At 37.8% G+C, this 16,813-nt stretch overlaps 1 protein-coding gene across 1 annotated transcript in view; it reads left to right on the top strand.

The window, feature by feature from the left end:
• The window catches only part of pth2ra (parathyroid hormone 2 receptor a), a 77,054-nt gene that overhangs the window by 34,341 nt on the left and 25,900 nt on the right, over positions 1-16,813 (top strand). Inside the window, exon 7 of the mRNA XM_066686910.1 lies at positions 8,822-8,975. Within this exon, the coding sequence (XP_066543007.1) occupies positions 8,822-8,975 (154 nt within the window). The remainder of the gene's footprint in view (positions 1-8,821; positions 8,976-16,813) is intronic.

Raw genomic sequence — 16,813 nt, 5'->3', positions numbered from 1 at the left:
AACTCAGCTTCAAATTCTAAAATTTAATATGGTCCAATTATATTTCTGAATTAAATGTACTGAGACATGGGGTCCGACTACACAGGTACCAGGTACACAGCAAGTTCACCAGTGTTAAATCAACACTGTTAGTGTAATAATTTAACACTCTCAGTGTTAACACTAATAGTGTTGAATTAACACTAGAGAAATTGCTGTGTACAAAAGTGCCACCACATTGAGAGTGAAACTATGACATATATATATATATATATATATATATATATATATATATATATATAAATATATATATATATATACAGATAGATAGATATATATACAGATAGATAGATAGAGAAAGAGAGAGAGAGAGAGATATTTTGGCCTTTGAATCTTGACATGGAACAGAAAGGGTGTTGATTGCCTTGATATCAGGTTCCAGCAGTGTTCCATTAACCTCCTCTTTGAGGGCAGGTGGTGGATGTATGATGTGGGCCATTACTTCATGAATGAAGGGTTGCCAGATTGAGTAGCCACTAGAGAAAATTGACTTAACTTTAAGAACAGCAGGTTCTACGGTGATCACTCTTACTTTCCACCAAGCCTTGCCTTGAGTCACTTAACCCCAGTCTTTCTGTAGGGCCCTGATCTCATTTCCCTCAAAGAAAATCTCATCTCAAAGACTTGGCTGTTCAAAATGTCAAAAATAGAACAGAATTTGTCTTTAAGTGAATCATACTCAAACGTACACCAAAGGCAAACTGAATAGTGTCATCCTATAACCAGTGTATGTTAGTGTAATACCACATGGGATTGATATACATCAGTTAAAATAGGTAATAGAGGTGTACAATCCCCTGCAGTGCTTTTTCTAGACCCCAAACACTTTACCTTCTTTGGGATATCAGATAATAACCTCAGCCTCCAACCTGCACCATCCAAAAGATGCACCATATCATCACTGTCCAATTTAAAACATGTATGTCCATTTTTTATTTTTTATTACACGAATTCCATAATGAATGGGCCATTTAAAATGCTACAAAATAACTTGGAATAAAATCTTTTTCCATTAAATTCCATTTAAATTTAAGACCTTTTTCCCTTATACTGTAACAATACTATTTTGGAAGATACATGGTTTTAATTGAACAGTGATGATATTTTATTATATTTGTAGATTTTAAAGTAGTGTTGATTCCCTATTTCATCTCCAAAGGTTATATTTACACAGTTCTATAATGAAATCTTACAAATATATCCCTCTGCTTTTGGAGAAGAGAATGTAATGAAACTTTAGGGAACACAACTGGACTTTAACACCACTGTTGCACATTTAAAGGTATATTAAACTATTTGTACCTTTAGTGACAGTACTGTACTTGCAATGTAACTTTTTTTTCCTGAGAGTGTATTCTCAAATTGATCTGTTCTGTATCTTTAATTAGGGAACAAATGGTACCATATTCTATTTCCATTGTATATTTTTGACTTTAACATTGTAGTAAATTCTTATGCCCCATTTTATCTCCAGGACTTTGTTGTATTATTTTATTGTACCCAGCTCTATAATGAATCCTTACAAATATTTCCCTCTCTTTCTGGAGAAGTGAATGTAATGAACCTTTAGGGAACACAGCTGGACTTTAACACCACTGTTGTACCTTTAGTGACAACCTGCACCTGAAAGAGATATTGTGTTTCTGGAGAAGTCTTTACACTTTATTTGTGTGATTTTAACATCAGCTGTGTTTGTTGCATGACCACATCTGAAATTCTCTGTGAAGACGATGCATGGGAGTGGAAAATCCTTTTAAACATCACTTAAATCTTCTTAGTTTCCATGAAAAGCACCATGAGAGGTAGTCTCTGCCTTCTGCAAAGACAAAACGAGAAACGAAGAGCGAGGAAACCATTTGAAAGTAGGAACCTTTAGGCAGAGACAGTACAAAGCTTCTTTGATCATCTGTCAGCAGAGACTCTTACAGGGACCATCAGTGGTGGAGTCATAGGGAAGTGTTTACAGTCACAGAATCTATTTCTTTAGTGTCTTTGGTGTCCCTCACAGAATTTTAGAAAAACTATAGAATGGAGACATGGAGCATCATGGAACACCCTAGGAATGAAGTGGAGATGTGTTTGTGATCCAGAGCTAATCAATCAACATCAGGACCTGACCTCATTGATGATCTTGTGGCTGCTGTCAGATCCACACAGACGGTCCAACAGCTGTAGTAAAGCCTTCCCAGAAGAGTAGAAGCTGTTAACTGTTGCAAAGGTTGACAAGCGTCCTTTCCATACATTTTACATCAGAAATATTGGGTTTATACCTTGCACTTGCTCTTGAGAAACGTATTGGGATTGGTTCTGCTTCACTGATACTGGACACTGTTGTTTTGCAGGACTATCTGGTTCTAATCAGGTGTTTTTCTCATCAGGGTGTAATGTTAGTGTAGGCTCCACAGGAATGCATCATTATTCACAACTCTCCATATTGCCTATCCTCCTTTCTCTTTCATAAGGAAACATTGTTATTCTGTTTATCACCTTCATTTCTAGGTGTCACGCAGGTTCAATTAAAGCTTAAATAATGACTTCACTAAATAATTGCATTTTAATTGAGTGCCCTGCTCTCAAGCTGACATTTCCTGGAGCTTCCATCACTATATCCAGAGGGAAAATGCCTACAGGTGTTTTTTTTTTTTTTTTTTCTCAGGGATGGGCTTGTTTTGAAGCTATGATTGCCTAAAATTACAGCCTTTTATCTGTCCTGCTTGGTATTGATCCTTGACATTATTTTAGACCTGTTTTGTATAAAAGTTCAGTATTAATATGTAGTTACAGATTAATAATATGTGAATTAACAGTGTAACTACTGCTGCTGTATTCATTCATATGGAATATCTAATATAATATGTGTAGTCACTGAGATGGTCTTGCACACTGTCCAGGGAATGTTCCAGATTTTTCCTCATGGATTCCCTGTAGGATCCTGTAAATGTGAATACATCTTAGTAATTATTGTGTTATAACATGTTTAGTAATGTTTAATTCCTTAATTATAAATGACAAATGATAAATGACAAATGATAAATGATCATTGTTTGAATGCATAAAAATCATTAGAGAAACACTTAGTTGGATGTAGTGCTGTTAATAATACTTAGGAACTAAAATGAACCCTTTAAGTTTAATTTACTTATCTCAGCATGTAGTGTTGCTGTCACACAGCTCCAGGGACCTGGAGGTTGTGAGTTTGATTCCCACTCTGGGTGACTGTCTGTGATGAGTGTGGTGTGTTCTCCCTGGGACTGCGTGGGTTTCCTCCGGGTGACTGTCTGTGAGGAGTGAGGTGTGTTCTCCCTGGGTCTGCGTGGGTTTCCTCCAGGTGACTGTCTGTGAGGAGTGGGGTGTGTTCTCCCTGGGTCTGCGTGGGTTTCCTCCGGGTGACTGTCTGTGAGGAGTGGGGTGTGTTCTCCCTGTGTCTGTGTGGGTTTCCTCCGTGTTCCTTTTTCCTCCCACAGTCCAAAAACACACGTTGGTAGGTGGATTGGTAACTCAAAAGTGTCCGTAGGTGTGAGTGTGTGAGTGAATGTGTGAGTGTGTGTGTTGCCCTGTGAAGGACTGGTGCCCCCTCCAGGGTGTATTCCTGCCTTGCGCCCAATGATTCCAGGTAGGCTCTGGACCCACCGTGACCCTGAACTGGACAAGGGTTACTGACAATGAATGAATGAATGAATGTATATTATGTAATTGCATCATGTCCTTTATTATGATCAGCAAAACTGGAACCCTTTAAGGGCTTCTAAAGGTGGGTTTTAGGACTATATTAGAACAGAGTATGTCAGTGCATGTTTAATATAATGCTCAAGGACAGTACTGAAGTATAGAGTGATAGAGCACGCACATTTTACACAATGACAGTGCATATGACAGAATATAAATACAAAGCATTCATGCTGAAGCCCAATGCATTCTCTCACATCCTACAGTTCTGTAACTCTTGTCTAATAGTGAGGGATGTCATCGTTCCTTAGGCAGGTATCCAGACTCCCAGTAATATATTCTGACACTAAGCAGTAATTTTTCAAGTCAGGAAGCCGTAGCTTTCTACAGATAATTTTCAGCCTGTGGTTGTTTTGCATTGAATCAACATATAATAGGTGTTCAATTGCATTATTCCGCTCTGATTGTGCTACTCTGGAGGATTTAGTGATGCAAATATTACATATTTTAAATGTCTACAGCAAGTAGGATTAAGCTCTGCAGCAGAGTTAACACGAGGCATTGGGTTTGCTTGTGGAATGGCCAATAAATAATAACACACCAGGACAGGGAGGATTCATAGTAAAAGAAGAGGTGGGTGATATCAAATTGGACAAAGATACTGGGAATTTCAGGGAACAATCAGAAAGCCACAAAAATAGGAACTGCACAAAGGGGGAACAGTAATTGAATGGTATGGTTTTGACAATCATTTGACTACAGACAATGATTTTGACAAAGACAAAAGTTTTATGACAGTTCTGTGACTCTCAGATGAAAGTTAGTGTAGTTAATTACTTGTTAAATATGAATGATTCAAATAGAGGTTGACTAATATTATCCTAACATTAGGTTTTAATTTGTCAGTCTCAGAATCACAGCAGTGTGTGTAATTAACACATTAGCGCATCAGAATGTCAGTGTCATGTTTTTTTTCCTACTAAAGCATGAGTGCACATGCTGCTACAGTAGCACTAATTAACATCCAGAAGCTAAATCCCAAACCTACGCTTAACGCTAAACCTAACCCTAACCTCAGCACTACGCATCACAGCAACACCTTAGAATAAGACTGCACTTATAAAGGTTTATTTATGGTTTACAATCCCTTAATTAATGGTTATTGATTAGGTTGTAAATGCTTTAAAAGTCATTAGTAACACATTGATACCACATAGAAAGTGCAACAGTGACCTGCTGTTTGCCAAAATGTATCTTTCGACTTGTCATCTTCAGCAAATATTTAATAAAAAGTTTAACCATTTAACCGCCAAGTTTAGTCAAATAATCTCTGATAGAATGTCTTTGTAGACACTGATGATAATGATGTGGACCTGAACATGTGAAATGACTAAATTCACTTTCTTAAATTTTAGCCCATTCTTTACCTGACATTTTCACTATTAGATGAAAAAGAGGTGACTGTTTCCCCTTTTATCTCTGTGTTACAAAGGAATATGAATGACATTTAAGGTGTTTAGGTGGTTTAATTAATAACCATGTATTAAACAGATTTATAAACCGTTTATAAATTTTTATAATTGTTGTCTCATTTTAAAGTGGTATTGCCCTCAAAGTAAAGGTAAATATATGCTTCTGCATCAAATCTATTCCATAAGCAATGCATGGGTCCCTCCAATACAAGAACTCTATACAGTACACTATGCCATAGTCTGTACACACAATATGGCCTCTTCTACTCAGACAGAGCAAATTCTCAGTGAGAGGTTCCTCAGTTGTTAAAACTGACAAAGTGACCAAAACAGTGCCATGTGGAATATTTTTTCACCAGCTGTCGTTAGTGTTGCATTCTTGCACAGGCCTGAGACCGGATTCAGCTTCAATATTAAAGAATAAAGTGTTGACTTCACTGACCTACAGTGGGGGCATAGGTGTGAGACATCATTAACGATGATCTGCCACATTGTGGACACTTCTAAAGCAGCGAGTTCCAGACAAATTGAGATGGAGAGCAAAGTAAATGGAAAGGATGTATGAAATAATGAGAAAATGACACGTACAACTTAGAGGACCATTTTATCAGAAGATTTTATCTTGTTGTTCCTTGTATCTGACGAATGGTTCTCGAACTTTGTCCTGTTGACATTTCTGTTTGTAATTCCAGATCTGTAATACTTCAGCAGGCAGAAATCTTTTGGCCTGATTTGTGTGTTTTTTTCTGGGTTCTGTAGAAGTGTGCGCTCATAATTTCACAGTGAAACATTGCCAGCGGGATTGTTCTTCTTGAGAAAGCTAATTCGGGCAACCTTTCGGAACTAAAAGTAGAACAGGAAGCGTCGGGCTGAGGAGGGGGCACATCCTGACACTTCTTCAGCACTTATTGCCCTGATGAAGGAACAACTCGCAAGCTTTGAGTAATGACAGACAAACTGGGTGAACGCAATTCCACAAGCACAGCGGCGAGAGAAAATGTCACTGGCATTTTGCAGAGCCACATTTTTTTCTGCTTAAATTCCAACACTCTGATAAACATGCTATTTCGAGAGTAATGGCAGCTTGCATTACACAAGCAATATTAGACCTGCACTGTCGCTATCTGAAGGATCAGACAGAACACAATACACAACCTTTCAGACATCTTCAGACATCGGCATTGATAAGTGTCTGTACATTTAAAGAAAGGCCATGTAGGTTTGTGTTAGAAGGGGTCAGTCCAGATTAAAGTCCAAGAGGGTGACTGTGCTCAGTCTAATCATTGACACTAGGTGTGCAGAGGGTCTGAGTTATCATGAAGGGTTTAATATTCCATAGGTTCATGAGCTGGAGAGGAAACAATTATTAACAATAATTTGTTTACAGGGGACTTCTGGTATTTATTTATTTATTTATTTATTTATTTATTATCTCCCTCTGGTTGTTTTGAAGGCTGACATCTTCAGTGATGTCTACTTTGGAAATGTCAGTAGAATATTGAGCAAAAGAAAGTTATTATAATTCAACTCTCAACTCCTTACTGTCCTTATAATACACGTTTTATAAAAAGTAAGTGTGGAATTAAAAAAATAATAAAAATGAAAAATTGTTTATGATCCATCTGTAGCAGTGAACACATCATATGCACGTACACTGTTGTTTTATGTGTCCTTAATATGTTAATATTAATGCACTTATTACACTGTTAATTGAAGAGCCTTTTAAAATAGACTTAAATATAATGTAACAAACCTATAATTGGCCATGGAACTGGTCAATCAAGTTTCAGTATAAGAAAGGGAGGACCTAAAGATGATGAAATCCTGTAGAGAGCCTTTTATTTCTTAATTAGCTGTAATTTGGTTATTGAAAGGGACATTATTTCGTGAAAACCTGTGGCATGGACTGTTCGTTTTGGACTGGGTCATTGCCTCAGATGAGCTCCACAGACCATGCGCATGTGTGGAGCTGTCATAGCTGCTGCTAATTGCTTCATTAAAGCGCATACATGGCTGATAGCCTCTTTTAAACTAAATTTAACGAGGGGCTGTCATCTTAGTTCAGTTACTTAGTTCCAACGGCTCTTGATGAAATGAGTTAAGTGAGGCACTCAGTCACATGGGAATCTTAGTATTCATCAGGTTCAGGTTTTACTCTTCACTTTGGTTTAATGTGTGTGTATGGTTTCAAAGTATTGTTTTCATTCTTTCATTCTTTTCACATGAAATTCAATTGAAATATTTTGTATTAAATCTGACAAACCAGGCTTGGTGTAAAAACTTGTTGTAGAGTGTGTAACATTTTCCCAGCTGTTTACAGCACTGTTTCTGTGATTTTTCTTCAGGGACATAACAGGCAGGGGGTGGCTTTAGAGAAACAGTGCCTCTAGTGGACGGGAGCTCACCTAGTAATTGTAAAAAGTCTGGAGAGTTTGTTTACAATGCATAGTCTGTTTTAAAATGTAGTATCAAAACTGATGAAGTGTCTGACTTCATTCCACTTGAAAATGTTTATTTAAATCACATTGCAAAAATAATAAATAAATAAATAAATAAATAGACAAAACAGAGCTGAGCTTCAGTGAAAGCTGGATTGATTTTTGAGTGGACAACCTCAATTTTCGTCCCTGCTCCCTTTGGGAAGGCACAACTTTTCTCCAGAGGGAGAGAGATACCACACTTCAAAATTTCAAAAACCTCACCCACCCGAGTGTGAGATTAACTTTGTTTTTCTCATCAACTCTGGAGCATTGTTCGCCAGCTTCACCATTTGAGAACATATAGGGAGGACATCTGCAGCTCTTGCTTCTTGTTTTTTTAAGTTTTTTCATCGATTTGTTCTGTGCCTGCGCAACTGAGACGAGACTCCACTGGTCCAGAAACACAAGGACACTGTTCCTTCCTGAAACCCAGGTGTTTGCTTAGTCTCCCACTGAGGAGAAAGAAATGACAAATGCGCCTGGTTCACTTTGTGAATGCTGAGCATGTTGGGACGTACAGTTCCCAGCACTATTTTACCACTTGATTTAAACTGTGTTGTTGCTGTTCAGCTCTCATTTCCAGATGAGCAGCAGGCTACAGGGTGGCCATTCTGCTAGACATCTGTTTTCCCACCACAAATTACTAAACTTTAAAATCTAAAGTTACAGTCTGTGCTTGGCTATGGTACGCTGACATGTTGCATATTGTACAGTAGCATCCAGCATGTAACAATTCTGCAAGTGCAACTTTTGAAATGAAGCTTATTAACCTGAACCAGGTTATGCTCCATAGAGTGGGTCCCTCTGATGAAGCAGCCATGTTTACAATAGGTTTACTATAGAACATTTGATACATCCAGACAACTTGGTGTCAATATAACATCATCAGGAAGATTCATGGAGAGGTTTATATTTTATTTAAAGTTCAAACTCAAACCTGTAACATAGCACATTTCCATGTTTAGTATATGTTCAAATATATTTATTACCATGTAATAATTAAGTAATTATATTATTTTTGCTGGTTTTTGTTTTATTTTTAGGGGACATTCTAGAGGTATAGTCCACATGTGAGGACAAGTGCTTTATCACCATTACACAAAAGATCAGCCTCTGTTCCATTGTGTTCCAATAGTGCTATTGATGCTCCTCTCTCATTTCCAGATGGGCTGTAAGGTGACTGTCCTGCTGTTCATCTATTTTCTGGCCACTAACTATTATTGGATATTGGTGGAGGGGTTGTACCTACACAGCCTCATCTTCATGGCCTTCCTGTCAGACACAAAATACCTGTGGGGTTTCACTCTGATTGGATGGGGTGAGTATGAGGCAGTGATTTTTTATTCACATTGACCTGGTTGTTGTTCTGCAAGTAGGTATGGACTTCATACACTGCTAAAATCAGATAGTTTCAAGCATATTTTCTTTCTTTCTTTCTTTCTTTCTTTCTTTCTTTCTTTCTTTCTTTCTTTCTTAATTTCTTTCTTTCTTTCTTTCTTTCTTTCTTTCTTTCTTTCTTTCTTTCTTTCTTTCTTTCTTTCTTACCAAGCTCTCGAACTGAGACTTCTAATATGCTTTCCATTACTGTGCCACATTGGATCGAAATTCAATCACAGTTGCTGTTTCCTAGAAGAAACTTCTTCCTCTACATTGGACCTCGATGGTGATAGGTTTTATCATTGGGGTCATAATGGGGCCACTGGCTGAAGTAGGCTTTCATTTCAAAGAGCCCTCGTGGAGGGTTACATTGTTATAAAAATTGTTTTACAGCGCCCTCCATAATTATTGGCACCCCTGGTTAAGAAATGTTCTTTGTCTTCTAATAAATTCTTTTTTTTAATAATATAGGACAACAATGCAAAAAAAGAGAAAAATCTAAGCTTTAATTCAAGTGCCTTTATTTGGTGGGAAAAATATCACACATTAAGAAATAAATCTTATGAATGAAATCATGTAATTATTGGCACCCCTGGTGTTAGTACTTTGTACAACCTCCTTTTGCCAACAAGACAGCACTTAATGGTCTCCTATAACTCTTCACAAGATGGGAGAATAAAGAAAGAGGGACCTTTGACCGTTCCTCTTTGCACAACCTCTCTAAATCTTCCAGAGTTCTGGGACTTTTCCTATGCACTCTCCTCTTCAGCTCACCCCACAGGGTTTCTGTTGGCTTGAGGTCTGGGGACTGAGATGGCCATGAGAGGAGCTTGATTGTGTGCCTTGTGAACAATTTTTTAGTAGATTTAGCCACATGTTTAGGGTCATTATCTTGCTGAAAGGCCCAGTGATGACCCATCTTCAGCTTTCGGGAAGAGGCCACCAGATTCTGATTCAAAATGTCCTGATATTTCACAGAGTTCATGATCCCATGTCCTTACAAGGTTCCCAGGTCCTTTGGAGGAGAAACAGGCCCACAGCATCACCGATCCTCCCCCATATTTAACAGTGGGCATGAGGTGTTTTTCTGCGTACTCATCCTTGGTGTCACGCCAGACCCACTTAGAGTGTTTGTTGCCAAAAAGCTCTATTGTGGTCACATCTGACCAAAGCACACGGTCCCAGTTAAAATCCCAGTACCGCTTGGTAAACTCCACTCGTTTATGCTTATGAGTATGACTCAGAAATAGCTTTCTCCGTGCATGCCCCCAAACAGCTTGCTGGCATGTAGATAGCGCCTGATGGTTGTTTGGAAGTCTTCGTAACCCCAAGATGCTACAATTTGATTCAGTTCCTTACAGTGAGCTTTGGAGTACTTTTTACTTCTCTTACCATCCTTCTCATTGTGCTTGGGGGCAAGATACACTTGTGTCCTCTTCCGGGCTTGTTTGTCACAGTTCCAGATGTTTTGAACTTTTTGATGATTGCTCTGACTGTAGATAAGGGCATCTACAGGTGAGTGGCTTTTGGAAATGATGAATTATTAATTACAGGTTCCTAGATACTTTGATACACTTTATACACTACAATAGAAATGACATAAATGGTTCAAATACATTTATTTCCAAGAAATTGTTAAGGGTGCCAATAATTGTGCAACAGGTAATTTTATGGGAAATGATTATTTCTCGGTCAGGATTTTTTCTTTATTTTATTTTTTTTTACTTCAGTTGAAGGTTGCTTTTTTTAAAAAAAAAATTCAGAATGAGATTATGATTCTGCAATAAACTGCATTTTAACTAGGGGTGCCAATAATTATGGAGGGCATTGTTAATATAGCTCATGTAGACATGTTGAAGTATCTAACCATATGGCTAATTATCCAACCACATTTTAGGGCAGTTGAACTGTGTAATAATGTAATAATAAAACATGCATCAATAATAATGTAAAAACTGGTGGTTTGTTCACAATTGCAGGTGGATTACAGTAGCAGCTTGAGCTCATGAACATGTAATAACACAAGTGTTTGTAGTAGGTCTTTTCTGTGTGTTTGAAGTGAAATAAATTTTATGATGAGATAAATATATATCTCTGTCCCACTTTGTATTAAGTGTCACTAATATCTGTGTAATTATACATGGACAACATATGCAACAACAATGTAACTACTGATGTATTAGTACTTGTTACAGATGGATCACGGTAGTAAAGCTTATGCAATTACATATGTGTATCACCTTCAGTTTTGCCTTTTGTAATTACACAAGTGGATCTTAATAGTTGGAACAGCATATTCTCTCAAAAGGCAAAACTAAAGTTGATACATAAGCTTTTGATACATAATGTAATTACATAAGCTTTACTACTGTGATCCATCTGTAACAATTACTAATTTATTAGTAGTTACATTGTTGTTTCATATGTTGTTTATGTGTAATAACACAGTTATTAGAGGCACTTTATATAAAGTGGTACCAATATCTCTTGTTACAATTGGAAAAGACTTGTTGGATTAGCTCATATGTACATAATTACATGATTACACATGTTATTACAGAAAGAAAAGACTAAGCATATTTAAGTAAAATTAAATAAAAATTTAGACTTGTGTATTTACATGAACCATGCCAAAGTAATCCACCTAACAGAGAAAACCTCACCAGTAGATACATAGTTTTTAGATGTGTTGTTAATGCTTAACTACTAAATTATTCAAGGCACAATATAAGGAGTAAAATGTTTGCTTAAATGCAAGGTGTTTGGACCCATAACATTGTCATTTGTAATTTAATTTTAGATAGTCCTTTAGTTTCCAACTGTTTGCAAAGCCAACATCAATCAACGACCAAAACAAAAGAGCTTGATTTCATTTTGTTTACTTAAGAAAACTAATTAAACCTTACTTATATATATATATCATCATTAATTTACACTCATTATTCAAAGCAGACAGTTGGTTCCTTGTTAACATGGAGATCACCAAATATCCATCACCTTAACACAGTCCTGCACCAAGGCCTGTGTGTCTGAGATATTAATGTGGTGAAGGAATTTGCAAAGCTAATTATTACCATGGAGTGACAGGTAAAAATCCTTCTTGAGCAGCTACAATTAACAAGGCCAGGTCTCCTTCAGCTGCTCACATTAAGAAAGACTGCAGGAAATATTAAATATATGAAGGTGATTCCTGCAATATTTTGCTGACATAAAGACAGCAACAACATTACCTTTTGAAAGATAGGTTCTCTACTTTCTTTTTACAGGTTATACCTATACCCTAATTACACATTTATTACTGTAGCTATCTACTGAGTTAGTGTCTTTTATAATTGTTTATTTATGAAACTCTTTTTAAGAAGTTTCTAACATACATTTCAAATCTGACAAACATTTCTGTCTCATCTCCAAATTTTTATATAGTTCTTTTTAAATGAATCTGTTTCCCAATTTAAAAATTGTAATTAATATGGAATTAATAGAATTTTTCAATTTTAGAAAAATTTGCATTTTTTATTTTGTATTATACTGCATGGTGCATGAAGATATATCCCTTGTTTTCTTGTTTGGAACAAAAAGGGTAGAGGAAGCGGTCCCCTGCATTTTTACAAAGGAAATAATACTTCTGTTTTGTGCTGCTTTTGTTATTTACATTCATTCATTTACTCAAAGTTGTTTGAGTAACAGATTTGGAGGACAGATTTTAAAAGTTTAAGGGGCGATGACCAAAAGGTGACATGGAAGATGTTTGAGTCCTTTTAATTAAAAAGTAGAAGTTAAAAGTTTAGTGAAGCAGCTTGAGTAATTCTCTAAATATGAGGCTGTGAAGGCACTTGTTGCTGTCGCCTTGCCAGTTAAGTTCTTACATTGAATTGAGACTTCATTTCAAACCCCAACCAGTGTTATATTAGCTTGTCTTTCACACAGCTGGTCTCCCAGTGGTATCACACTTCATTTAATAATTAAACTTCTCCTGCATGAAAGTATGGAAAACACAACCTGGCTAAGAACCACTGCCTTACAATCATTTCTATATGGAAAGCAATTAAAGCAGTAGCATAGCGAGGCTGGAGGAGCACAGTTGGTACATTTACTTCTTCACGTGTCTCTGAAGAGCTCTGTGTAAATCTGTACTTGTACACCAGAATAAAACAAAAAAGAGACACTCAGACACGTGTTATGCACAGATCCTGGTGAGAAATGTGAGCATCTGGAGATCAGAGTCATTTGAAGAGAAAAGCAACACTTATTTGTACTTATTAGTGTCTTGGCAAATACGTCGCGAGAATAATCAGGAAATATAAGTTAGTCCCATATTTAATAACTGTTCTAGACTGTCAATTTATCTTATTTGTCCATGATCTCATTTCTGTATAAAGCTTAATAGAGGTCATAACAGATATAGAAATAAACCACTCAAGGGTGTGCGTTATGGTGATTTCACTTGTTTAGCCATAGCCATTTCCAAATTGGACCTGTGTCAGTGTCACGTTTCTGCTCAAATAAAGTGGGAAATGTTCATGCTGCTTTAAACACTACCTGTTTTAGGGTTAAGGTTAGGGTTTGTGTGACACCTGAGGTTGGGGTTAGAGTAAGTTTGATGCTTGGGGGAATATTTCATAAAGCAGGATTTCTCAGTTAGCCAGCTAACTTAAGCCCAAAGTTGTGGACAGTCCAATAGTTTTCAACCTCAGCTCCGTTCCTATTGGACAGGCCTGAATTCGGGCTTAAGTTAGCTGGCTAGCTGAGAAATCCTTCTTTGTGGAATAACCCCCTAATGTTGAATTAATTGTGAGGTCCAGGTGTAAGGCTAGGATTAGTGTTTAATGTGGGGTTAGGATTTAGGCACAGGGTTGCATTTAGTGGCACAAAAACAAAACACTGATATGTTGGTACAGTAACATATCACTGTCAAATGAATAGACCGATAGAAATGCTCCAAAATTACTTCGAAAAGCTAAACCCAGCATTTAGCACAACAGCCAACAAGTGAAGCCCAATTTATACCTCTACATCAACCCAACATCATAGGCAACCCTACGCAGCCTGAGGCGCACCTCTCCAGAAATGTAACTATGGATTGCTTCAACACAGACCGCAGCAACTGTGAATGGTCAGTAATCGGACAGACATTGTTTATGTTGAACCAAAGAAGTACAAAACATTAACTCCTCTCCTCCACACACAGAGACGCAGACAGTGGCAGGTTCATAGCGAGAGATTTCCTCAGACATGATGTGGGCTTCAGGGATGAATAACCCCCTAATTTAGTTTAGTTTTAGTTTTTAGGGTTTTTTTTAAGAGAGTTTTCACCTCAGCATGGGGTTTCTGAACACTCTCCTCTCGTTCCCTGTTGCTCTCTTGTAGCTTAACACAGTATCACAACAACACAGCAACACCAACTCTGACCTCACAAGACCCTTTTGAAAACAAGTAGTGAATTTCCAACATGCAATAGCACCAAGGTATCAATTTGATCACTTTATTATTATTATCACATCATCAATCTTGAAGTTATTAAAGTTATTTTATTTAATAACATTTTATTTACATTGTAATAAGTGCAGCATAAAAAAAAAACATCAGATTTCAGATCTTTCATAGCACTTCATGTTCTGGCCTAAGCCTCACTTCCACTATAAGCACGAACTCTTCCCACTCCACTCTGGAGAACGCGCCACCGTAGAGCACTTCTGTGTGTTTTGGTATTTCGAACTGCTTTGAAGTGTCAACGTGGTGAAGAGCGCTTTATTTACGTGTCACTCAGGTTTGATGGGCCACTCCAGGTAAAGCACATATGCAGACAGCTTTGATATGCAGATGGGCCTATTGGAAAAGTTTAGCCCTGCGTGTTAGCTGTAGGTGTGTGGGCTTGATCAGTGCCCCTGGGTAGTGCAACGTAAGGAACACGCTGTAAAAAAAGACCACAATGTCACTCGTGCCAGTTGCATAATCACAGAGAAGAAGCGATAAGACATTTGCAAGTCAAAGTAAGAGCGTAGCTATAACGATGCAGCTCTCGTTACTGTACACTGACTCCACACAATGCTTTTAATGAGGTCCGCCGCCACAGCAGACCGTTACGTAACTCGCACACACCGAAAACACATTTGTCTTTTCACTGAGATAATAGAGCTTCGTGACTGAATGCCTTACAAAGCCAAAACTTCAAGTAAACACCTGTGAAAGAATGAGTCTAATTGTGGTCAGTAGGAGGACATTTTTTTTAAAGCTAAACTGACCATTCAGGAGAGAACAACTGCTTTGTTTCATGAAACCATTCTCTCTGTTTTTCTTTGATTATATATGTTTCTGAAGATGTAGTCTCTTTATGTTACTTTAAGTGCTTCCAGTGTGGGCACAGGCACCCTTGTGTATATACCCAGCTTCTGTGTCCTACTTAGAAAAGCATGGGATGAAATTCATTGGGGGATAACAGGGTATGAAGCCTGCCAGCATTGGGCAGTGGAGCGGTGGAACTTCATTAAATATCTTTGGGATGAGTTGGGGTGGTGTTTGGGATCCAGATCTAATCATCATATTGTGGTCCAACAACACAAGTTGGTAGGTGGATTGATGACTTCAAAAGTGTCCGTAGGTGAGTGAAGGAACAGGTCAATCCTTACAACCTTTACAAAGACTCAGAAAAGCTAAACCCAGCATTTAGCACAACAGGCAACAAGTGAAGCCCTCTACATCGACCCAACATCATAGGCAACCCTACGCAGCCTGAGGCACACCTCTACAGAAATGTAACTACGGATTGCTTCAACACAGACTGCAGCAACTGTGAATGGTCAGTAATCGGACAGACATTGTTTATGTTGAACCAAAGAAGTACAAAACATTAACTCTTCTCCTCCATGCACAGAAAAGCAGACAGTGGCAGGTTCATAGCAAGAGTTTTCCTTAGACATGATGTGGGCTTCAGGGATGAATAAGAATGTTAAACTAAAGAAAAATAGGAAGGTCTTTGAGGTAAAAAAAAAAAAAAAAAAAAAAAACTCCACAAGAAGCAATTCCACGCGGGAAAAATGTGCTGCTTTGTATTTGTTCCTTTCCTGGCACCTCATGTAAACTCTGCTCTGTCCCAAACAAGGACCTAGTCCATAAATGGCGCACTACAAAAATGTATAAAATAGGTGTATTACACTACTGCATATCTCACTACGCCATATGCTCCGCTTAGACTCAACACAGAAGTAGAAATCGGCCTTTAGAGTGGGATGGGGGAGACTACTTTGGAGATAAAGTGTGTCCCGCACCTGTGGTTTGGGTCTTTAGATGATAAGCGCTGTGCGAGTCTTTTCTGAGTGTTCAACATCAGTAATTTGGTTTCAAGCCTGGTTTTCGGGGAAATGTTGAATAACTGTACAATAAGCTCTCCGAAAAGTAGTGCACATGCAATAAAATGGAGCACTGCAGATATCAGTAACACCTGTATGAGAAAAACGGTCAGGATGTGTTAGGATTTGTGGCTATTTTACATTCACAAAGTGAGCTCCCATCTGCTGGTTACCCTCTGTCAGGAACCCGAAGAGAAATCAGAGAAACAGTGCTGTAAAGAATTGTAGGAGGTTATTTAAGATTATTATTAATTATGATTATGGTTAGTTTAATTTGTACGAGTCTGATATGTACAGATTCACCTTGAGACCAATCTGCTCTCCCTGCTGAATTGCAGTTAATTCTTGCACATTCCCAGATCTGTGTTAATCTCCTGCTTTTTCCAAAAATAAATATATTTCTCTTTGTAATCCAATAATTTGCCTGTGTGTG

Source organism: Hoplias malabaricus, chromosome 12 (assembly GCF_029633855.1).
Source record: "Hoplias malabaricus isolate fHopMal1 chromosome 12, fHopMal1.hap1, whole genome shotgun sequence".
NCBI lineage: Eukaryota > Metazoa > Chordata > Actinopteri > Characiformes > Erythrinidae > Hoplias > Hoplias malabaricus.
Note: the sequence above shows the minus strand (reverse complement) of the source record. Positions and strands in the feature narration are given on the sequence as shown.